This window comes from Cydia pomonella, chromosome 5 (genome assembly GCF_033807575.1).
Source record: "Cydia pomonella isolate Wapato2018A chromosome 5, ilCydPomo1, whole genome shotgun sequence".
Classification (NCBI taxonomy): Eukaryota; Metazoa; Arthropoda; class Insecta; order Lepidoptera; family Tortricidae; genus Cydia; species Cydia pomonella.
The window spans coordinates 2,106,718-2,132,617 of NC_084707.1; the positions used below are offsets into that span (position 1 = coordinate 2,106,718).

The window sequence follows — 25,900 nt, forward strand, 5'->3', positions numbered from 1 at the left end:
ATACATTTTTCGCCTTGGTTGGATTTTTTTTTACTAAAACGATTCTGTTTTATACAGCACAACCAAACCCACGATTTTTGACCACGACACACATATGAAAGGTGACACGTTCTATAATATGGCGACTCCCTGCTGGTGTTCTGGATCTAGCTTTCCACCTTCAGCTGGAAGCGGGCCGTGACCTGCTCGCTGCTATCGACGATGTTCTTGGCCCACGCCTTGCACACCACGTTGATCTCCGTCTCCACTGCAACGGTAAATGATATTTAGGTGGTCATACACAGATCATACACATTTTATAGTACACTCAACATGTTCACGTCTTTGCTGAACACTTCGCAAAGTAAAACCTAGAGCTTAATCTTCACGATGCACTAGTAAAGGCGAGACTTTTTCTGTAAATACTTGAGACTCGAATAAGAAAAACGGAATATACGCACCGTTCTGAGGCCCATTTCTCGACCGGTATTAGTCTAATATTATTACTCCACGAACTAGGGCCCATTTCTCGAACGGTATTTAGTCTAATATTATTAGTGTTGTATCGAGAAATGGGCTCCTGTATTAAACTAATATTATTAGTCCACGAACTGTCAAGTCGTATGAGTGACCATTACAAGAGCCATTATTTTTTATTGTGTTGTCCACAGAAGTGACCTTTTGCTAAAATAGGTATGCTTGACCCAGATTCAGTTTAAAATTAACGTCTAATGTAGCTGCGGTAGTGACACACCATCATTTTAAGTTATACGGTCACTAAATGTGCCGGACCCGGATGATCCGGACCGCCCACCTATTAATTTTTTACTTATTTAATAAACTCAAATAGAAACGGACCGCGATGATCATTTTATTTTAAAAACCGGACCCCTGAAGAAACTAATTGGTGATCCCTGTACTAGAGGCACATCACCTTTTGGTTGCGGTAGAATTAACAATATTTCAATAAAATTATAATAATTTTTGATTATTATTGTCTGCATTGAATCGCGCGTCGCGTTGCCGGCGCTTGCGTACGGAGCGCCAACGCCATCTATCGAGCGTTATTTCGTGAAATCGGAGAATGCTCCAAGGAATAAGGGCTCTTAATAAAGGAGGTGGTGTTATGGCTTCCATTAGCTATTCCATATCATATGTATTTGAAGAGTTATCTCGATGTTTCCAGTATCATATCAATACTCACTTCATGACAATGGGATCAAAAAGAGAATTTCGCTGATGGGTCAAACCGTTCTCCAGATATAGGGGAATGTTTCTGTCTCACCATGCACTAAAAGTAGCACGTATATACTTATTAAGGTTACTCATTTTTTATCTGTCAACTTAGTGTAAGGCCTGAGTGGACGCTTGAAGCGGAGCGTTCGGCGGGGCATGCAGCGTGGCGTCGGGCTCACAAGTGCTGTGAGCAGCGTGCACTAAGGCCGCTTCTATGCGTTTATATTTGTTTAGTATGCACGCCGCACGCCTCGCCGCGCTGCACGCCCAACTCGAACGTCCACTCAAGCCTTACACTTACAAGTAGGGTTCTCGAACATAACGACGACCAGAGGGCTGAGGTATGCCTCCTGCTTGGTGTAAGGGAAGTAGTAGGACGGGAAGCCGTGCGCAGGGCTCGGGATGTACTGCCGGGATCCAATGTTGTTTTTGTCAGTCTCGGAGACGCCCTCGCAGGACACCCACACTTCGTTCATGTCGGGTTGGCCGGACTGAAAATAAAGAGAAATTATAAAAATTTAAGTCTTGATCTTCAATTTATAGGCATTCTACTAAAAGGTCTAATTTGTCGGGGACGTGACGCGAATGGCAGCTACCTTAATAACATATAGAAATCATGCCAGATATCAGAAATGTGTTAAAAAAGGTTTTTATAAAAAAAAATTTTTAGATACAAGCTTTTATCGCTGACTGTACTTTTCATTCAGCAGGCAACTAATACTAGCCGAGATAATTCTAACATAGCCAAACACAATTAGTTTACGTTGTCGTATCATAGAGTTCCCATGGCCACCCCCTGCCTCCTTTATCAGTACCATAACATTGCATTTAATAAAACACGTTGAATATTCGCAACAGACTGACTTTAATGAACGAGTACCTGTACATGTACATTACACACATCATGAGGATATATGGCGCTAGTAGTAACAAACATTAAATTATATTTTGATACTTTGCCAATAGCATTGTCACCCAATTTGGGTTGTATGCCAATCTTCAGCTTCATCGGAAACCGAGAAGTGGCTCAAATTTAACTTGAAAAATTTGACCTGTACAAACATAAATTGCAAGTTAAATAGCATGTAAAATTGAGATGACAGGGGTCTAAACATAGACTAAAACAGTATAATAATAAGTAAAACGCAGGATTAGAGAGAAGGAATTGAGAAGGGAGATATAATCTCTGATGCTCACGTGCGTTCCTTCCTACCTGGTGCAAAGATTGGACATCAATATCCAACGTGGAAACGCGGTACCTAAGTGTGAAGGGCAATTTTGCATCAGCAAAGAGTGTGCGAAATAGAGGTGGATTGTAACAGAAAATTTTGTAGCTACAGTAAATTTACTGCCATCTTGCGACACATGATAAAAACTTTTAGAAGGCCATTTGACTTTGCTCCTTATTATTTCACTGATATGTGTTAAATTTGTTAAATATCAAAAAGTGGCGCCATCTTATCAGGCACCGGCTAAAGGTTGTGGCGGTATTGTTCGAAACGATGCCGCCAAACCTTTGGCCCATGATCTATTTGGCATCAGGTACAACTCGCGGGGGTTTGACTAAACATATTGTCTTGTATTGTAAACACATTGTTATGGTAGTTATAAAACCTTAATCACCTAGGTGGTATCCTTAGTTTTAATATTGTAAGATTGAATTGAATTTCTGTTTAATTTCTTGCCATGTAAACACGTTTATTTTCGTTCATGTTTTGCACTGATGCTAGTAAGTAATAGACTAAAAAAGTAAGTAATAAATGGTCTTGTTATCGTTCTTATCTGTATCTATCAGCACGCGTACGACATGGCCTCTTTTCTCATCATGACGTCTCGCCGTCAGACTAGATGGCGTTGATCGCCGCCCTTTCGCCGCCGCAAAGCCGCGTTCAGTTTTATGTTTTATGTTTATGCCGTGTCGTACAGCTGCGTTCGTGACCCACAAATGGTCTCGCCGGAAGATCAGCGCTGACTTTTGGGTTAGCATTAATGCTGAGGCGGGACCATTTCGTGGTAAACTATTTATTTATTCTATGTTTCTTCCTTTTGTTATGTTGTTATACTTTTGTATGTCATAGTTTATCACGAATAAATGCTATGATTTCTTTCTGATTTCTGATTTTGTATATAATATATTGTAGTAGAACGCTTATAATTTTCGTAGTCGAAATTTAGCGTCAAGTAGCGGTTTTATTGGTACTGATACTTGACAATATATGTCGCGACGAACGAAAACTATAATGCTCAACAATTTTCAGCTAATATTATAACCGGATTAACCGGAACTCTATTTTAAACTCCTTCTGCTTGTAATATTAGTTGTATTAAATTGTTGAGCAATACACTTTTCAGTCAGTCGCGACACCTAGTGCCAAATAGCGGTACTGATAAATCTGCTACTTGACGCTAAATGTCGACTACGAAAATAATTAGCGTTTTGGTAAGAAAACTGATGTATGGAGTGAGCACTCTATGCCTACTTATTTAGTTATTTCAATATTAAGGGATAAACGCACCTTTCGTTTGATGGCCTGCTTCAAGTCAAGAGGCATGGCGTCGGGCAGGCTGTCCGTGGTGTTATAAGGGTTTGGTATCCAGTTTGCGACCTGAAATGAAACAAAATATACACTGAAAGCTTTGCTCTTGTCGGTGGAATAATCGCCAATAATTTATTTCTTACGCCAGTCTTTTTTTTTTTATAGGACATTATTACACAAATTGACTAAATCCCACAGTTAGCTCAATAAGGCTTGTATTGAGGGATTTAGACAACGATATATATAATATATAAATACTTAAATACATAGAAAATACCCATGACTCAGGAACAAATATCCATGCTTATCACACGAATAAATGCCCTTACCAGGATTTGAACCCGGGACCATCAGCTTCGAAGGCAGGGTCACTACCCAGTAGACCAAACCGGTCGTCAAATTTTCCTCATACGACGCATTTTTTTGGCTGAGATAAGTAATTCTAGGCCTTCCTTCTTTTATCTCTTCAATCCTGGCTTCCAATATGTTTAGTAAAAATTAAACTTTGACAATCCACGTCTATCAAATTCTCTTTAGTCTTAGCGACTACCTCTGTTTATTTATTCTTTGCTTACCTTATTAAGTTTCAAGAAGACACAGGGCTTGCCGGTTTGGTAGTTGTAATTATTAGCTGCAGTGCATGGGAAGAACATGTTAATGTCCACATCACACACCTTGTCTTCGCTTAGCTTCGTGGTGTAATCACACTTAACAAGTTTACCGGCGTTGCTTCCTGTGCGTATCTTATTGTACTCTGAAAAATATTAAGATTATATTAAAGTATGTTCAAAATTGTATAAAACGCCTCTCGCTATTATGGGTCGAGCGTATATCAATACTATCAATAGTAGATTGTTAACCGAGGGATGGAAGGCACTCATTTCTGGCGAGGTAGTTTGGCGCTCGAACGCAATGAGAGCGCCAATAGTTCGAGGCTGAAATGATGCCTTTCACCCGAGTTTTTCAAATACGAGGAAATTAAAATACATAAGTTTATTTAAAAACATGACCTAGTGTATTTTTTGTAGTATTTCTTGAGGGTAATTTCAATGAACCATTTAGGTAAAAATATCGTTATTTATGGAATGGAGTTAAATATTGGAACGGAAATTGTATAAAAAATCCAGTCAAAACTAAATTTCAATCGCTTATCGTAAAAAAAATTAAAAAAACGTACTTGGAAAGTAAAATGCTCTAGTGCACAAACGTATCACACTTTTTATAACAACAAAGACATTATTTCAGACCATTAGAAATGAAAACGAAGTTTTACACCTTTAAACTGGTTACTTCTAGTTTCATAAAATGGGTTCCAGGAGTAGATACTGCATATATGTAGTTAGGGAAAGTAACCAGTAAGAACAGTGAGTACCTATGTACTTTTGTCTCGGGCGATGCCACTTGACTTGTTCCTTGGATCATATTAAGCTGATCTAACTAATGCTCAAGCCACGCGGGAAAGGTTGCTCCAGGGGACCAGATTATGCTGTCTTATTAACCGTTACTCAGGTCAACTTTAGTATCATTTTCGAATTAATTAGGGACGAAGAATTGGGAGAGAGGATGTATAAACGAGGAGTAGGGTCTAGTGTTATTTGACTGCGGTTTTCTGTATAGGTAAAGTGTGTTGTGCTGCTGCCGCTTAGTGACAGAGCTCAACGAGGGTGCGGATGGTTAGGGTCGCAACGCGCATGTAACACCTCTGGAGTTGCAGGCGTCCATAGGCTACGGAGACTGCTTACCGTCAGGTGGGGCGTATGCTTGTTTACCACCGACGTAATATATATAAAAATTACGAATATTTCTAACCAAAGTAGGCTCACAAAAAAAGTATTTGGAAATAAAGATGGAATGGGCTAAATTTATTATTCAGTGCACATCGCTACACTGATTATGAAGCCAAAATGTTGACTATAAATGACATATAATAATTCATATTGTACGAAACACCGTGAGGAAACCTGCATACATCCGTGAAGAAATTCAAAGCTGTAGGATGCGAAGTCCCCAACCCGCATTGGGCCAGGATGCATGTGCCCAGCAGTGGGACGTATATAGGCTGAATCATATTATTATTTATTATACAAAAGTACTCACCACTAAGAGTATCATTGATCCGGCGTACCCACGGCAAATAGCTGCTATTGTCGCTGATTTTATATGAGATCTTTGGGGCTTTGGAACCGTCCGCTCCCCGCGGCCATACCTCCAACTCTGTTAGATTACACATATAAACAATAAATAAATAATATTTAATATACTCTAGCACAAATCGATGTAGTTTTACAGCTAATTGCTGCTACAGTACAATCCCGGTTATCCGGCACTTCTATGGTCCGGTACACCCAATAATCCGGCAGTAAAATAAGGGTGCAAGCGATCATTCTATGATCAATTTACTATGTGCAAATTTACATTATCACTCGTGAATATCTTTATAAATACTAAAATTCAGATAATAGTACAATTTTCTTTGAATTTAGGATATTAGTATAGTGTATTGCTTCGAAATACTAAAAACACGTTACTTTAATAGAATAGGCAGATTTGCTCTTACTTCCAGTAATCTCGTAGCATTAGTGCCGGATTAGTTAGATAGTACTGCATTCGATTTTTGTGCAGGCTTAGGTGCGGTTAAATTTGACTACGCTAAGAAAGTGACGTCCTTAGAAAGTGACCTACTGCAAAAACGACTTTTAAACGTTATATATTTCAGTTTCAGTTCCGAGTTTCTTGCCGTACCCATGTTGGGCTACCCTCCTACGATTTAGGAGGAATTTAAATCTTCTCGGGTCAGAGGTGTAGGGTTAGAGCCGGCGTAGCTTTATTTGACGTTCATAAGCGCATTGTAATATTAGCACAAATGTATGGGGACGTCTGTAGGTCACATCACACACAGTGATGTAACAGTGACATCATCATATATCGGTGTTTGCTGCCACAATATTATGCATTAAACTCACAAGAGTCACAAGTCACAACGCTCAAGGTCTCATACTCTACTCGATTTCTCAACAAAAAAATTCAACTTTATTTGTTACCTTATGGGTTCAAATTTTACTGTCTGTGATAGGCCTTAGGAGGTTAGGTACATACTCTACTTGTCATAACTAATAAGTTAGTTGTTTATGCTTTTAGCGTATAATTCAATATATGTGACATTTTCTATGAAAAGGGACCTTATTGTCGGTGGCGCTTACGTCATTATCAACGATGCTCCCATATTATAAACAACGCCGCGTTATGCAGTGCGTCGTAAGACTCGTAAGCGCCATTGACAATAAGGTCGCTTTTCATAGATAATGTCACATATTAGTTTTTAATTATGAAGATTTCTAAAATCCCTATACTCCGTGTTTTCTAGTTAGGGCTTATGTACAAATCACGCGAGGTTCGGCTACTTTTTTGATCTCCTTATACCCCCCTCCCCCAACGTGATCTATCGTGATTTTTTCGTGAGCGTCCCCCCTATCGAATCTCGCGAGATTTGTGCACAAGCCCTTATTGAAACTAACCAGAGCGTGTCAAAATAACAAAGCTAAGAAACCTAGGGTTATAGTGAGCGTGAAGTAACAGCTAATTATTTCATAAACAACGTGCTATAATAATTAAAATATATGGATCAAAATACAAATCAAATACAAACATAATATAATATATAATCCTTGGTACAATGCCTCAAGGGCCTATTTTAGATATAAGCTAGTTATAGTATTCATCTGTATATATCCATTATGTATATTGTTATTGTCAATAAATAGATTTATTTATAATACCGGATAATTTTGGTGTCATTATCATGAATGTCAAAAATGTGTAAAAATGATCATAATAAACAAATTTCCCCATGGCATTAACCACAAAATCGCGAAAATAAATGTGTTCCCTTGAGGACCCCAAGTAGACGAAATGTATGGGTCACGAAGTATATTTTTTTCAGGATTTTCATATCGGTCCCATGGGAAACCTTGTTCAGTATGACCATCGCAATACATTTTTGACATTGAGCCAAAATCACCCAGTATAAGTTAATACAAATGTATATTTGTTATCCATTTATTAGGCAGGGTCCGGTTTTATATTCCATAAGTATCTCAGTGGCCTATTTCTCGGATAATATTAGACTAATATTATTAGTGTGTTGCCATGGTAACCCATACTTTTTGACAGGGGCCCATTTCACAAACGGTATTAGTCTAATATAATTAGTACGTAACCCATACGACTTGACAGTTCGTGGACTAATAATATTAGTCTAATACCGTTCGAGAAATGGGCCCCAGTTCGGGGATTAATAATATTAATCTGATACCGTTCGAGAAATGAGCCGTTCGTGGACTAATAATATTAATCTGATACCGTTCGAGAAATGGGCCTCAGTTCGTGGACTAATAATATTAATCTGATACCGTTCGAGAAATGCACCCCAGTACTTAGTCCATCGCATTCAGCCAATAGCCAAGTTATATAATTATTCCATCAACTCTCAATAGTCTTTACACCTTTTCACCCTGGCGGGTGCTGCCTCTACGTGCGTCCCTTGACAAGGGCACCCCCTACATTTCATCAAAGTGGCAAAAGCGCATCTACGTGTTGACTTCGGCTCCGCGCATACCTCCCAAATGTCCTAAACATGATGAAAAATACATATTTATAAGTTTATACCTTACGGCAACGCACTTCACGCATTTGACTTTAATAAAAACTGACTAAGTAATTTTAACACAATGGAACCAATTAAATGAACGCTAGAGTCTGTTCGAAAAGAGAATAGTCGTGGAATGTATTGAGCCCCGTACATTCCACTGTTAACTGGAAGAGATCCCTGAAAGGAATAAGTTCGCTTTTGTACAAATGATGTATGTTCTGTCCTGTTTTATGTTTTTTTCTGTACAATAAAGTGTTTGACTACTACTAATAACAGTCATTAACCAGTAACATTTTTATTTCATTTCGGCCAATTAATGATTTGGGTTAATTTTAATAATTATTTCATTAGCTTTTAAGAAGTATGTTGAACATGAGAAAATTAAATTTATAATCTATTTATTGTATGGTGTCTACAAGAAATATACGCACAATTTTGAGCCTCTTACACTGTTTAAAGGAACGTAGAAAAAACTATAATAAGTATATAATAAGTATTAAATTAACCTCTACGCTGATATATGCCATTAAAATCCATTTTATGCACAAATGCCTTACATCATCCTGGAAAAGAGCTGTTACTCTTCTAACTGGTGGATCGATTTCTATGAAACATAGCTAAGAACCAATGCAAGAAAACACACTTTCACGTAAAAAAAACCGCATCGTGGCCCATCCAGTGAAGAGCTACGATGCCACACACACACAGACAGACATTGGCGTCAAACATTATATTAGCCACAGCTATACCCTTTCGTATGATTCTTGTAGATTAGATTTGAAAAAATTGTACCTAAGTATGGCATTAGTTTTTCGCTCCTAATAATAATCAAAAAATTTAAAAAATGACAAATAAAGGGGAGGTGTAAAAAAGAGCTGTGTTAGAAATGAGACACTTTTTACGAAACTAGATGCATTCGTTACCACTTGTTGAGCCTCGAAGATAGGCGACTTGTTCTTGATGTCGCTCTGCTCTTTGATATTCTCTCAGGGCGCATTGACAGCTTCTCTTTGCTGGCTTTGTTGGTTGGTATTAAATTCACGGAGCCCTCAATTAGAACCCGCAACTCTCTGAGCTGAGCGCTGTCTCTTTAGTCTCCCTAGAGTGCATAACTACTAAGCATGTCCAATTAATCGCATGTTAACACTATATAATAATAAATTTAGCAGTACTGACCTGTTCAACTGTACAAAAGCTGCCTGTGCAACATACACACACACGCTCACGCACACGCACGCGCACGCCCACGCACGCGCACGCGCACGCGCACGCACACACACACACACACACGCGCGCGCACGCACGCACACGCACACGCACACGCACACGCACACGCACACGCACACGCACACACAACACACACGCACGCACACGCACACACATGCACAAACTACACACACTTATAACAGTGATTACGCATGCTAAACACAAAATGACACATTGTTTGTTTAAATCTTTACCTCCACCTAGTACGATATTTAATGTAAGTATTTTATGTGAACATCTTTTTATTGGCTTTATGTACTCGTATTGTATCTTTAAGCTTAGCATATTTTGTTTGTATTGCTGTTGATACCCCAAATAAAAGAAAAAAAATGTCCACAATGTCAATATACAGTGAGGAAATGGGGACTACGTTTGTAATTTGTATGGAGAAGCGGTCGTCAACTATTCTCTTTAAAGTTGAAAAACGGGCGTATATTTACCCGACTGCGTCAGAAGGGTAATATTTTTTGAGCGTATGTATGTGTTTCCATGTCCAAACTGCTGGACTGTTTTTGACTTATGAGGTATCGTTGAATTCGTCAGAATTGTGGTAGTGACATAAGCTTTATAAATTTTGAATGGCGCCGGCATATGAAAAAAGGGGGGGTGGAGGGGGACACTTGCCAATCTTATAGCAGGCACGGCTCGAGTTTTTCAAGTTCAAGTTAGTGCTCGCCATCCAGTATTTTAGAAATCAGAAATCATCGCATTTATTCGTGATAAACTATAACATACAAAAGTAGAGCATAAAAAAATATTAAACATAGAATAAATAAATAGTTTACCACGAAATGGTCCCGCCTCTGCATAAATGCTAAACCAAAAGTCAGCGCTGATCTTCCGGCGAGACCATATGTGGGTCACGAACGCAGCTGTACGACACGGCATAAAACTGAACGCGACTTTGCGGCAGATTGTGACTTTAGAGTGAATTCAGTAAAAATAAAACCGGCCAAGAGCATGTCGGGCCACGCTCAGTGTAGGGTTCCGTAGTTACTCTTCCGTCACAATAAGCTAAACTATATTCACTTTATCAAAAAATGTTTCTTGAAAACCCCTATTAGTTTTAAAAGACCTTTCCAACGACACCCCACACTGTAGGGTTGAAGCGGAAAAAATATTTCACCCCCAATTTACGTGTAGGGGAGGTACCCTAAAAAAAATTAAATTTTTAGATTTTATTGTACGACTTTGTCGGCTTTATTGATTTATATATCCATGCCAAATTTCAGCTTTCTAGCACTAACGACCACGGAGAAAAGCCTCGGACAGACAGACAGACAGACAGACAGACAGACAGACAGATAGACAGACAGACAGACGGAAATGGCGAAACTATAAGGGTTCCTAGTTGACTACGGAACCCTAAAAAACGTTTATTGAGTTTTCATGCCTTATAACTATTCACAATATACTTCTGGCAAACCACAGAGTGGTTTGTTTGCAGACGAGGCTCCTGTAATAATTGTGATGATTTCGTGAGTGTGCATTTTTAAAGTATTTATAAAAATAAATACGTCAACGTCAATTGTAGCTATTCTATTTAGTACAAAAGTACTAAATAGAATAGCTACAATTGACGTACTTATATTTAAAATAAACTGAGTAAACAAAATAAGTTAGGCGTGTTAAACAGCTAAGTACTTTAATAGAGAAATAAGTAATATAAAGTTCTCACTACAGACTTTAGTTTTCTTACCAAAACGCTTATTATTTATATCGTAATCGACATCTAGTGTCGAGTAGGGGATTTATCAGTACTGCTACTAGACAATGTCGTGACGAACGAAAAGTGAAATGCTTTACAATTTTCTGTTAATATTACAACCGGATTAACCGGTAGTCTATTTTCATCTCCTTCTGCTTGTAATATTAGTTGCAAATTGTTTAGCAATCGTTTCGTCAGTCGCGACACCCGGGACATCTAGTGCCAAGTAGCAGTACTGATAAATCCGCTACGTGACGCTAAAGATAAAGATAGTTTATGAACGCGCACTATGCGCGCGCGCATGAACGTCAAATAAAGCTAGGTACACCGGCTCTAACCTCTAACCCTACACCTCTGACCCGAGAAGATTTAAGTCCCTCTTAAATTGTAGGAGGGTATCCTAATATGGGATCGGCAAGAAACTCGGTGAGACATATCTTTTCAAAACGTTACATCTTTTAAATAAAAAATTGCAATTTATATTAATATGGAATTAAAAAAAATAATAATATACACTAACATAACATTCTAGCTTAGATGTCGACTATGACAATAATAAGCGTTTTGGTAACAAAACTGATGTATGGAGTATCGTGTGAGCACTCTATGCTTACATGTTTCTATATGATACCTACTGTAAATATTGGTAGTAAGGAAAATTACTTTTTCACCACATCGACCCGTAAAGGATCTCTTTATTCATCAAAAACGAATGAAAAAGTTGCATTAATCCAGAAGGGTGACAAAGTATTTAGATATTTCCTCATGTTGACTGGTGGAATTGATTTTTCAGTAATGATTTTTTTTAATGATAAATATGTAATAGCATTCATTTGGATTCGATTCATAATGTTTAACAGTTAGAAATGTCCTCGCGTTGGTGTGGTGAAAATTTTTGTTTCATTTGGTCGCAAAGTTTGTTTAACCTTATCGTCAAGATTGTAATTCACCACTTTTCACTTGTGGTTCAATTGTGGAATTTTCGCTTGCTCGAATATCGATATTAGCACAAAGAGTAAACAACTTTGCGCCCTCTGGCTATGAGAACCTCAAACCATCCAATATTATTATTCGACAAACGTCGTGCAAATAATCCAAGTTAATCAAACAGACAAACACATACCTGGTTTTTCTCCTTCCGTAACAAACAAAAAACTTTGTAAAATATATTGTAAACAAATACATTATGTATAGGTAATAATTAGGTACTTAATGTTATAAATCAATTGTAAATAGGGGTAAATATTCTTTTCGTTCTCTTGTTTTTTTTTTTCAAAAAATGTATGAGATGAAATTTTGTTTTTTTTACTCATGTAAAATATAATCTACAGCTAGAAAGTCATACAATAGCAGTCGACTTTTTTATTTGTGGCATTATCTATGAAAAGGGACCTCGGAGCATCGTTTATAAATTTTATAATTTATAACAGCGGAAGCGCCATCGACAATAAGGTCCCTTTTCATAGATAACGTCACATTTATTTGATAGAAGACTTGGATACAAGCGTGACAGAGTGGTCACAAAAAAGACAACGAAAAAATTTTTGAGCTGTATACAACCTACACTACTCGACCTCGGTAAACTAAACATAGCTTGTTTATATATTGTTCCTACTAAACATCCATAACACAAAAACATATACCGGGTGTGGCCTGTATCAGGAGTAATAAACGTATACTGTAGGCTGTACTCCTCAAACTGACCAACATTTGTTCAGCGACTTTTAAAAATAACTTGTGTTTTGATATTGAATACATACAAATTAAAGATTATTCTTAGACGCATTACGAAATTTGTTATGTTTAAAGAGTGAAAAGCAACGCCAATTACACTGAGGATAGTGTATATTGAAAATAATATTTAATTTGAGTGAAAAACACTTCGTAATTTTTCAAAGTTTTTGAACAAACGTTTTGCCGTTTGAGAAGTACAATCAAGGTTTTGATTATTTGCTCGTGTTACAGTAGATACCCGTATAGAAGCACGTAAATAAATGCCCTCACGAACTGGAATTCGAACCCGAGACCTGAGGGCCTACCGCGAAAACCGAAATTCGCAAATTGCGGGGATTTTTCTTTTACTCTCACTAAGACCTAATGAGGAAGACAGAGAAAAATGCCCGCAACAGACGAACTCTTTTTCGCGGTTATAGCCTCAGGGTTATAGCCTCCCTATCACACTTACACACGAATTTACAAGTGCGACAGAGAGGCAACACGTCGAACGTGGTTCGCGGTAGGCCCTCTGGAGCTCTAGTGGAAACGGGTACAAGTCTTACAGGACAGGTGAAAAATGGTACAATGTGGAACTTATACCCTTTTTCATCTGAGCCCCTTGAACCCCTTTTCACTAGAGAGACAGTATCAGACAGGATCAATACCGTCTAGTCTTCAAGGCCAAATACGCAAACTCATCTACGCGTATTTTCATTTCATTTATTTGCATTAAACATGCGGCCCGATTCCAAGAGTGAGATACGATAACGATAAGTTCTCATTTAGATTTGTATGTCGCATTATTGACAGAAGCAGCTCGATTCGGGCAACCAATGTCACTTTGACGTTAGAAATATCGTAGATAGATCTTATTGGGAACGTCAGTTTTGTCATGTCGTTTAGTTATCGATCTTATAAAGATCTTTCCAAGATCTTAAACGTGTCTTAATCATTCTTCGAATCGAGCCGATGGTAAGTACAATAGTTCTTATACTATTCTTATTAGGTAACATATGATTAACTAAATATTAGCATGAAAATGTAGGTACACCTTTATTTTATACGACTACTTATATGCAATATTTAGGTACGCGCGGACGATAGGTGTATATACTCACTTTGAAGGTCAAAAAGTCAATTTCAAGCGTACAAAAACGTCGAGAAAACAGGAAATGGTTAAAATTACTCACAGCCCGATTCGAACTTTACGATACGTCAAACATTTGCTAAAGATACGATATGAATTAGACATGTCAGTGTCAAAAGTGACGTTTCTTCAAAGAAAAACGACACTTCCAATCCATATCGTATCTTTAGGAAATTTATGACGTATCTTAAAGTTTGTATCGGGCTGTATTATATTATACAAATATACTCGTATTAGACTATTTTAATAAGCAGAATGACAGAATACGTCTGTAAGCGATACTACAAATCGTCAGTACCCCTAGTGTAAATTTAGTCGATAGCGAAACGTGACGTACGCGTTTGCGTTAAGTCTCATTTTGTATGGGTTTTTGAACAGCGCGCCAAGCGGGACGTTTTGGAAAGTCAAAAATCTCATACAAAATGACACTTAACGCAAACGCGTACGTAAAGCCGTGTACTCACTAGCGAGCCGTAACCGTAACATGCGTGATACAGTAACGAGGTTCTAGTGTGTACGCGTGTTACAGTTACGGCTCACGATGTCGCCGGAACGCTTTCACCGAGCGTACTCATTTTGCGAGCTGTAACTGTAACCAAACAGATACAGTAACGAGGTTCTAGTGTGTACGCGTGTTACAGTTACGGCTCACGATGTCGCCGGAACGCTTTCACCGAGCGTACTCATTTTGCGAGTTGTAACTGTAACCAAACAGATACAGTAACGAAGTTCTAGTGTGTACGGGGAGTGTAACGAACGTGGAGGCCTGCCCTGTCCTCAGTTTTAGCCCAGGCATCTTCTTTTAAATGTTTTTTGTAGTAGTCCTTATCCTTAGGGTTCCATAGCACAGTGTTTTCCCTGTAGGCGTCTATCAACGACAGACATTTCTCCTCTGACCATTCACTCATGTCGAGAGAAATAAAAAGTACAGATAGCGGCTAGCAACAACCTCTCCTCTTGACGTCCACGAGCGCACTGCGAGCGCCCTTTGATTCGCGGCAAAAACCGACAATCGTCGGCTCGCTGCGAGTCGCTCGTGTGGCGTTCATCAACCACGTACACACTATGTTTGTACAGTAAGTGTTGTAACAGTAACGGTTACAGTTACGTGCAACGTTACAGGTTCAGAAATGAGTACGCTGTAAACATCGGCTCGCTGCAAGCCCGACGCGTACCCGCTCGCAGCAGGTTCGCGAACCACGTACACACTATGTTTTTGTAACAGTAACGGTTACAGTTACGTGCAACGTTACAGGTTCAGAAATGAGTACGCTGTAAACATCGGCTCGCTGCAAGCCCGACGCGTACCCGCTCGCAGCAGGTTCGCGAACCACGTACACACTATGTTTTTTGGTTACAGTGCATGCAACGGTTACGGTTACAGCTCGCTAATGAGTACTCATAGTAGCTCATTTTGTATGGGTTTTTGAACAGCGCGCCAAGCGGGACGTTTTGGAAAGTCAAAAATCTCATACAAAATGACACTTAACGCAAACGCGTACGTTACGTTTCGCTGTCGAAAATATTTATACTAGGGGTACTGGTGTCAAGCAAAACTCACTAATTACAAAAAATAAACAAACATCTACTTTAATTCGGTAGTAATATGTTTCATTATGGCTATGAACTTGTGGTGGTAATTAGTGAGTTTTGCTTATCACCTGACGAAATGTTTAAGTTAAAGGAAATGTTTTAAAGATCATCACTTCGGGCAAGACTCGAACTTGCAATATTTTGGAACACCGTTCCAATCACTCTTAACTGAGCTAATAAAGCTTGTGAATTTATTCATCTCTCCCTTATATTTACATACCTTCGAGAGGCATAGCGACATCTACCGTAAGAATGTTGTATTCCTTTAACTTAAAAATTGATATACAGGATGTAACAAAAATAATATATCCGAGGGCATATTGGGTATCATATTTTGATTTAAAAAAATAGAAGAAATAAAAATTGACGGAATTTTTTTTTTCTATGGGGCAGGTCGTCCAAGTCGTCCAACCCTCCGTCCGTCCGTCCAACAAAGGCCAAAAAAAATTTCTTCTACTTTTTACACGATATACACCCCCGGCCAAAAGTATAGAAACAAGCTTATATTTTAATAGGAAAGTGTGATCTTTTAAGCGATGTACTATACACTACTCATTAATAACAAAATGGTAAATATAATAGTAGAACATTTGAAAAGTAAATTACTCAAATTACTCATGTTGTGGCTATGATATTTGCCAGTTCAACATTTGACAAAGCAATTAAAAGGGTATAATTATTTTACTTTTTCCTAGTTTTTATTTATGTTTTAAACAATAATTTAGGATGTTTTGATATTTAGCGAGTATTTTTAACCTTTTGTGGTTGCTTAATGTAAATTTTAGGTTACAATTATAAAACAAACACAGAAACATGAGATATTAAAGAAAACCACTCAGAGTGGAATTCACTTCCTGCAAATCTATTCCCAGTCCACTATAACTTGGACCTTTTTAAATCGAGAGTGAATAGATCTTTTAGGTAAGCATGTTCCATCCTAGACTGCATCGGCACTTTCCATCAGGTGAGATTGTGGTCAAATGCTTACCTTTTCGTAATAAAAAAAAACAAACAACCTTGTTTCCATACTTTTGGCCTTGGGTGTACGATACCTTTACGGATCCCCATTATTTTTGTTACATGCCCTATATTTCGTGTCATCCACGATGACGCGCGGATTTCTCAAATCTAAGCTTTAATAACATGACCATACGGTTCAAGGCAAGCGTCGTCGTGATTGACACGATCTCTATTAGTCGATATGTAAAAACGACTGTGATATAAAGTAAAAAGTATTTAACTTACCAACTTTATCAGATCGCAACAGGAGACCCAGCAGGATTCCCAGAAAAGTTGCTGTAATGATAAACGAATCAATTATTAAACATGTATTGAAAGATAATTGAGCCAATAGACCCATTATACAACGTGTATTTTTCATACGAACACATACACTTAGGAATGAATTAACTTTCGTATGTTTTTTTTTCGGATCACTTTATTTGGCATAATAGGGTTGTTTCTATCTACAAATCTTAGGGCAGAATTGTATCCCAATAAATTCTTTTGGATTATAAGAACATGTTAAACTACTTTTAGGGGACCTGTAATGACCATATTTTTGTAAATATTGAATTTAAAATATCTTTTGGCACACGTCACGTGACCAAACTCGAAACGTCATTGAAGATCCTGATGACGTCACAACTCTCGGATTGACACTGTTGACAGTTAGGCGATAAACAACAAATGACAAATGTCAGTTGACAGTTCGTATCTTCTACGTGTGTATGTAGTTATGTGTCAAACCGTAAACTGTGACGTCACACAATGTTCAAAAAGCGTTTTGGGCGCGAAAGCATCTGTTAAAATATATTTTGTTAATTTAACATATTTAAAGCCGTTTTTAGTATAAAAGTTGAATTTTAGGGCAACTTTTAGTTAATATAGAACGTAATACAAGCGTTTCAAAAAATTGGAAACAACCCTATTATTGAAAGTCATAATGTAATAATAGTCTTATTATCATTAATCATAACTCTGGAACCGTTAAATTTTATTATCTTAGCTTAAATATCCTATAGATTGGTTAGTTAGGTACGCATTTCTGAGAAAAAACCAAATTATGGCTAACGAAAATGCGGACAAACAATACATTATGACTTAAAACTTTATGGGAAACAAAAGACACCCGTTGTTTTTATTTTATTTCGTCTATTTGACGACCGGTCTGGCCTAGTGGGTAGTGACCCTACCTACGAAGCTGATGGTCCCGGGTTCAAATCCTGGTAAGGGCATTTATTCGTGTGATGAGCATGGATATTTGTTCCTGAGTCATGGGTGTTTTCTATGTATTTAAGTATTTATAAATATTTATATATTATATATATCGTTGTCTAGGTACCCTCAACACAAGCCTTATTGAGCTTACTGTGGGACTTAGTCAATTTGTGTAATAATGTCCTATAATATTTATTTATTATTTATTTATTTGAGTGTCCTATTGCTAGGCTAAGGTTTGTCCTCTGGATCTCTATAACTTCCGATTTTATGCTTCCTCCGGCCAGTTGTAAGGGAAGGTGTCACGTCTCGCCATCTCCTCCTGAGCCTGCCCCGCCCACGCTTCTGTACTGGCATCCAGTTCCGCATACATATGATAAACGACGCCGATCTGGCCCCATTTGTTTCATATGTTTTACAGAAAATAATACCTACGACTTGGTTTTTAGTTAAAGTAACATTAAAAAATTATTGTAACATCATTTCATCGCACAAAGCCCTAGATTTTTTTTTAATTTGCGGTTGTATTAAAAATACACGCTGTATATAGTGTGACATGAGAGAAAACAGCAATAGATACATTCAGTATAAAATGCAATAGCTCATATTTTTAGCCAATGGATGCAAAATCAGACCTCCCTTTGCGATTTTATATCTGGAAGTAAAATAATTTAATCATGTATCGAGTCCTTCGTAGAATACCTATATTTTTAAATAACATTAAAATTAACACACTAGTTTTTGCAGCATAAATCTAATGCTGCCGGTTTAAAAATGTAGATAGGCAATTTTAGAAAAAAAAATACCGTTTACTTTTTTTAACTACACCTCGACCTCCCATATGAATTCAGAACGTGTCGCGTCGTTATATCTATCTTCAGACAACAATCTGGCTAGCAAACCATGCCAGATTGTAGTCTGTAGTTTTATCGCATCTGACTGGCATTTTTAATGAAACCAAATTGGCGAAGCCACTAGGTTACGAGCGGACCCTGAGTTCAATTCGCGTAATATATTCCATTGTGTCAAGTCAAGGCCGTCTGGCCGGTGTGACGTCATGCTCAATCAACAGATCAACTCGGTCACGGGTTTCAAAAATGGAGTCGGAGGAGCTACTAATCCGAATACCTAACCTAACACACTATTAATGAGTGTGTTAGGTTAGGTTTCTATTTGGATATTCAGAGGCGGAGGCCGGATGGGTGGCTCCGGGCATCAGTGTCACTTTTCTTTAATAAATATATGACATCGATTTCAGTTTATAATTTAAATATATAGTGTGACTAGTTAGTATGTAGTTAGAAATGGAGAAGATTAAGTAGGAAAGCGGACCCTGGCGCTAGGCCGAGAAAACGCTAGGTTTGTAGAAAATAGTGTGACTAGTTACTTAAAAAAAAAACACTAAAAAAATTATTAATAAAATAATGATTTCTTCCTCAAGTTATAACATAGGTACTAAATATAGAAAGTAAGAAGTTTGAATAAGGAAACGTACTTTTATAGGGTTCCAGAGTCGTTTATTCGCAACCCTTTTGTAGTATTTTTCAAACTTGATGGATATGTTGCCAGATATCATTTCAGTACAATTTTGGAAGATTTTGGCGTTTTTATTAGATTATAAATTATATGGCGATGACATCTCTAACCCTAACCATCAAGCCCGAAAAATACTATAGTTTTCCTAAGTCCCTCTCTATCTGTCCGTCCATGACTAATCCTACCTAGCTTAGCAATTTGGCATGGGCATTACATATATCAATCACGCCGACCAAGTGGTAAAATAAACAGGAAACTGACACTAAAAAAAATTGCGGTACATCCCCTATACGTAAAGAGGGAATGCAATTATGTTTAGCTTCAAGTGGCTTCAACCCTTCTTGGTGTGCGATGCAGGTGCGATGTTGTTGAGTGTTTTAAAAATAATAAGGGTCTTTAAAAGCGAATAGTTCCGGAAATCGCTGCGAAAGTTAAAAAAATGTTTTGAACTGTGGCTACAAGAATATGAAGGAAACTATGAAAGTAAAGCTATATGAGGACTCAATGAATACTATTTTAAAATTTACGTGAGCGAATAACTCGCGAATGCGACGCGGCGCGTCTCGGCTCGGCGCGGCGGCCCAACGGCATTCGCGTTCACAACGAGATCGCCCACGTAGCACACTTCCATATCAAAGCATTGAATTCACCCGCGCCGCTTCGCGTTCGCGAGTTTTTTTTTCTTTTTATTTGGGACAAACAACAGTAACACACAGGTTTAGACACAAAAATAAAATACAAAGAATAATAAAGTGTGAGACCAACAACATCGTCCACAGATTACTAGATTACCTACTGATAAATCTACAATATATAGCGCTAGGTAACAATATAAAGCTAAAATTAACACAGCTACGGTTACAACACAGGTCTAGAGATACAGTAACAAATTAATTATCGAGTTAGCAGAAGTAGTTTTGTATAGATACATTTTAAGGAGCGAGTAAAAACGGCAAGGTCCACCGGGGCGACTTTTAGTAATGTTTTGTTTGAAGCAACTGAATCACATTCTTCATATTCGCTCACGTAAGCCGCTGCGTTCCCTTTAACTTGACTCTATTCATAGTATCAACAAAATATCCCCATTTCAATTTCGTTTATTCAGAGACTAGCTGAGATACTTGACGACTTTTAAGTACCTACATTGGTGTAAAAAAAGAAGTTTAAAGTAAGGAAAAATGGAAAGTGGTGAAAAAAATGTACAGTCAAAAAAAAAATACCGTTGCTGACATTGTTGAAATCTTTTCAATTTTTATTTGTAAAAGAATGCAATGGTCAGAAATGTTGGTACTGATTTTTCAAAAATTAATCAACTACGCTACAACACACGACACAACCTACGACAAAACACCTTTTACATTTTTAGGGTTTCGTTCCCCTGACGGATTATCAGGAATCGCTGTCTGCTGTTTTTTTTTTTTTTTTGTAAAGACCCAAAAACTTTATTTCACGTTTGACAGACTTTAACTTTTTAGTATTCCAGTTTTACACGCAACGCCACGCCACTCCCGCGAGTTCCCAATTCGCAGTATACCTAACTCTTCCCCCGCCGAGCCCATTTTTTGCGCAGCCTTGAGTCTAAATTGGTGTCTGAGCACGCGAATTTCATTATGTCATTCTATCGCTAGGCATGCCTAGGTTCACTATGAACACTGACGGACTAATGTTTTGAAGTCGTTATTTTTCGTAATATTTCGATAAATGTCTACTCTCAAAATGATACTTAAACGTAAATTGTTTTAGTTCAAGTACCTATTTCATATAATTAAATATAATACATTGTATAAATGTAACTTTCCGGTTGTCCTAATACCTACCAGATATTAGTAAAAAAAAAAAAAATACAACATATCCGATAATTAATGAAACAGACAGTAATGTCAAACCTGCTTACTGTATTACTATTTATTGTATTTTTTTTCTCCTCTGAAGACTAGTAAATAGAATTTAAGTATGGCTCATAATTTCATTTTCTTTATGCTGTTAGTATGTATGTTAACATTAGGTACTTAATAATGAACCTCCAGGTCTATGATTCTTAAGTATGTTAAGTACTCTACATTGTACTTCAAATCCATTTGTATATGTGACTGTTTGTGTTCTAAATAAATTAAAAAAAAAAAATTGGTAAACACACACACGGTGTTTTTTTTAAACTCCGTTAACTTCGGAGTATGGCTAATTGCATTTAAGGGACCTGAATGGCATAGTTATTTTTTTCTTTTTTGTAAAAAGTTAAATAGCGTTGTTGTATCACTGACATTAGGTTTAAATGCACGAAACAATTAAAAACAATGACATTTCGGATATCGATCGTCCAAGATAGTACTTGCGTTTACTATCAAATGCATATTAAACTCATACTAAATACTATACTTGCCGCAAAACTGGGCACTGAGATCATAATGCTATCTCCTTTACCCTTGTTAAGACCAACCAAGAGTGAAAGAGATGGCATTATGACCTGACCGGCCAGATAGTTTTGCGGATAGTATAATCACAATATAAATAAATAAATAAATAAATAAATATTATAAGAGATTATAACACAAATTTACTAATTCCCACAGTAAGCTCAATAAGGCTTGTGTTGAGGGTACTTAGACATCGATATATATAATATATAAATATTTATAAATACCTACTTAAATACATAGAAAACACCCATGAGTCCGGAACAAATATCCATGCTCATCACACGAATAAATGCCCTTACCAGGATTTGAACCCGGGACCATCGGCTTCTTAGGCAGGGTCACTACCCACTAGGCCAAACTGATCGTGAATATGTAAACAAGCCTTAGGGCAAATATATATAGCGGCCTTATTAAACAAAAATAAGGTGTATTTGAGAAAGTAACTTAATAGACATGCGCGAAACAGTGCTTCAAAAAGTAATGCTATATCACATCACTTTTTCGAAAACGTAATGTTACACTGAGATATCACATCACTTATCACTCGAAACGAAACATTTACCCGAACGAATACAGCGCGCGGCGTGATGGCAACGTCACACTCATCACAGTACCAACTACATTACGCAGCGAGTGTTAGGACTCTAGGGCGTATCATATCGGCGCGTCGATCTATTACGCATTGCGTTTTGTCACCGCCATGTGATAGATCGTTTTTGTTAATGTTTTTATTTTTATAGTCGTAAAATATGCATCATAGATAAAAAATAAAAGAAAATATCTGTTAATTAATGAGATAACGCCATCGAGAGTCACTAGGTAGTATTTTTATTTGGGTATATCAATAAAATTATGATATGATACTGATACGAGAATGTACTGTAAACACTAGCTCACTATTAAATTAAAGATAAATAAGTAACTTCACTCGTGCTTAATTTAGTTTGCCGCGAAAGTCAACCAAACCAAACATTTCGTATCAATTTAATGAAATTTGCAATAACTCAAATGCGACTGCTACCGACCGGCCGAGCGGACCGATCCGAAGTGTTCCGAAAGCATTGCGGAATGAGAGCGAGCGAGCAGTGAGTGCGGGTGCGAGCGGGATAGCAAAGTAATGATATCATGGCAAACAAACAGTCAAACATCACACATCACACCATCACGTCTCATTGCTCATTATACATTACGCGGATTGTACTTGAACGGACCTTTCGTACCGACTACCGGCGCGTCAATCTATATTGATGCTTTACGAGTTTACGCGCGCTTCGGCCAGTCATGTGCTCGAGTGATGTTTGAAGTAATGCTTGGTTTCTCGGAGTGATGCGTAATGCAATATTACGCGTTTGAGTGATATCTCATTTGTGATGTTACGCGCATTACTTACACATGTCTATAACTTAAGTAATTTAAGCTCAGGAATGCACCCTTGAAATTAACGGACTTTAAAAAAACACCGTATATAGAGTTGATTTACGAAATCGTATGGAATTTTTGTATCTCAACTAAAAATACATACATTTTTTGTCTTAAATTGTTTATTCCACCCACAGTGAAGAGCTTTTCAAACTTTGAAATTTTATCCTAATTTGACGAAAAAATTAAACGACTATAAAAATCTTCCCTGACAAAAATATCATTCTCGATACGAACGAACGCAATTTAAAATAATAAGTACTAGAGTCGAATGTGTCGTTTGTGGCAATCTGACACTCTGCCGCGTACATTCGCCATCAGATATATCGGATCGGCCGAGATGCTCAAAAATATCTGAACACGCACTCTAACGCCTTGACAATAGAGGCGTCTTCAGATATTTGTGAGCACCTCGCCCGCTCCGATATAACTGATTGCGACTGTGCCACGTCAGTGCAGAACTTTTTCTTAAGCCTTTCTACCAAGATACTTAAATGACAGTTGTTAAATTGCCCAATTCACAAGCCAGTCATCCATTCTGTGCTAAGGTGACAAAGGTCAGACAAATTGAGGCAATAAAACTGTCATTTTTGTATGACGCCAATGAGGGCTACCGTTTTTGTGCTCACCAGTTGGCGCCACTGTAGATAGTGGTCCAGAAAAACAGATCTCAACATTCTGCTATGCGTATTTAAAAAAACACGTTGTAATATGCACAATAGTTATCTACGATACAAGTGCGAAAGATAGGAAATTCGAAACGAGTGGCGATAAATTAAAAGACCGAAGGGGGTGTTTTAAATCGACACGAGTTGCGAATTACCTACTCGTATTCGCACATGTATCGTACAGCGTTTTACAGTACATAATATATGGCCGTTTAAATGTTCGAGACAGTAACGACGACTCCATTTTTTTGTATCTTTTGCGTAAATTATTATTTTTAATAATAACAATACATCAATTTTATTTCAAGCAAACACCCATAATAAAAATAATGACACATAAGTTAAAAAAAAATGTAAAACATAAAATTTAAAATATCATTGCTTAAACGAGGCGGCTCACTTTTTTGCCCAGAAAAAGATTGAAAACTCGATGGAGTTGTTTATTGCTTTTTAAAATAGAATTCGTTTATGCACAATGGACAGATCAATTGTTGGTTTGCAGAGCTTTTTATTAGACATAGAAATCAGTGTACAGAATACAGAATTATAATATGTATACCACTTTATTGATCTCTCCGTTGCGTAGGTAACTGTGAAATCGCCCACGAGGCTGACATGTTCACCTAGAGTGTCCAAAGTCTAAAAAAAAACAGATAAAAAAAAAGAATTCATTGAATAAATTTTGACACATTTTTTTTAAAGTTTTATCGCTGACTATGCTTTTCCGTAGACAGCCATCTACTACTTACGAGTATCAACACTTCAAACATTTCAAACCAGCCCATACTTAATGAGGTTATTACTCGCTTTAACAAAATGTTGGTGCGTGTTGTTAACTCATTAGAATTTAATCACGCAAATCCGAATATCAAGTGAATTAAGTCACGGAAATCTTGCTAATATACAAGAAATTAGAGATAAATAAATAGTTGTTCAAAGAAAATATTGTAAAGATCATAAAACCAAAATGTCCTCCCTACGTGAACTGAATACTTGGGTTGTGGTTCAGGCTCCATCAGATATAGGAGCGGCCAAGTTACTCGGAAATATCTGAGCATGCACTCTTAATGTCAGTTTTGTTCAGATGTTTGTGAACACCTCGGCTGCTCTGATGTAACGTATAGCGACTATACTTACTAGACCACAACATTATGAATTATACAGACATATTATAGAAAATACGTAGAATTCACAAATAAATTATCACGTAGATAATATACGCGAAATAATAAACATATGTGACATTTATCTTTACGGATTGAATACTTTTTGGTATACATAACGATAAGCAAAAATAAATTATGTTATCAACAGAACAATATACTTAATTGTTTCTTTCCTTTAAGCTTTTACTTTAGGTCCGTTAAAAACATACACATTTAATATTGTTTTCACTGTCTGAATATGCTTGGCTAAGAGCCAGGAATTACGTATTAAAATAATAAAAAGTACATCTTATATTATCATAAACAAGTTGTGTGCATAAAATGATAATTTAAAACTACTACCTACTGCGCACATTATATTTAAAAAACGGCCCGGCGGCGTCTGCATGCTAAACTGCCATATGGTTCGCAAAAATTGTTTGCAAACAGTTTTACATTACCCCTATTAATAAGCCTATTTAAAATACGAAAATAAAAATGACTTACCAATAATCAGTAATGTAACCACAGTAATAACGATTATTTTAATAGTTCTCTTCTGTAGAGCCATGGCGCCGGTTGTAACGTCACACCCAAACTAAATGCCAGAGGCGTGGATGTCGGGAGACGCCAACCCAAATAATGACAGCATTTTTATTTCGCTA

At 37.3% G+C, this 25,900-nt stretch overlaps 1 protein-coding gene across 1 annotated transcript; it reads right to left on the reverse strand.

Moving 5' to 3' along the window:
• On the reverse strand, nucleotides 1-25,900 carry LOC133518402 (sodium/potassium-transporting ATPase subunit beta-2-like). Its single transcript, XM_061852079.1, has 7 exons — nucleotides 25,743-25,900; nucleotides 17,076-17,126; nucleotides 5,850-5,966; nucleotides 4,328-4,506; nucleotides 3,732-3,821; nucleotides 1,517-1,706; nucleotides 1-247 (listed from the first exon to the last, which is right to left on the reverse strand). The coding sequence occupies exons 1-7, from the start codon at nucleotides 25,804-25,806 to the stop codon at nucleotides 147-149; spliced, it is 792 nt and encodes a 263-aa protein (XP_061708063.1). The 5' UTR covers nucleotides 25,807-25,900; the 3' UTR covers nucleotides 1-146.

Bases quoted from the DNA above. Each gene is read 5' to 3' on its own strand.
- LOC133518402 (XM_061852079.1), bottom strand. From the start codon at position 25,806: ATGGCTCTACAGAAGAGAACTATTAAAATAATCGTTATTACTGTGGTT. The intron at 5,967-17,075 runs GTAAGTTAAATA...GTAATCTAACAG, and splicing joins GTTGCGATCTGATAAAGTTG to AGTTGGAGGTATGGCCGCGG. The intron at 3,822-4,327 runs GTAAGCAAAGAA...GTTTCATTTCAG, and splicing joins TCTTCTTGAAACTTAATAAG to GTCGCAAACTGGATACCAAA.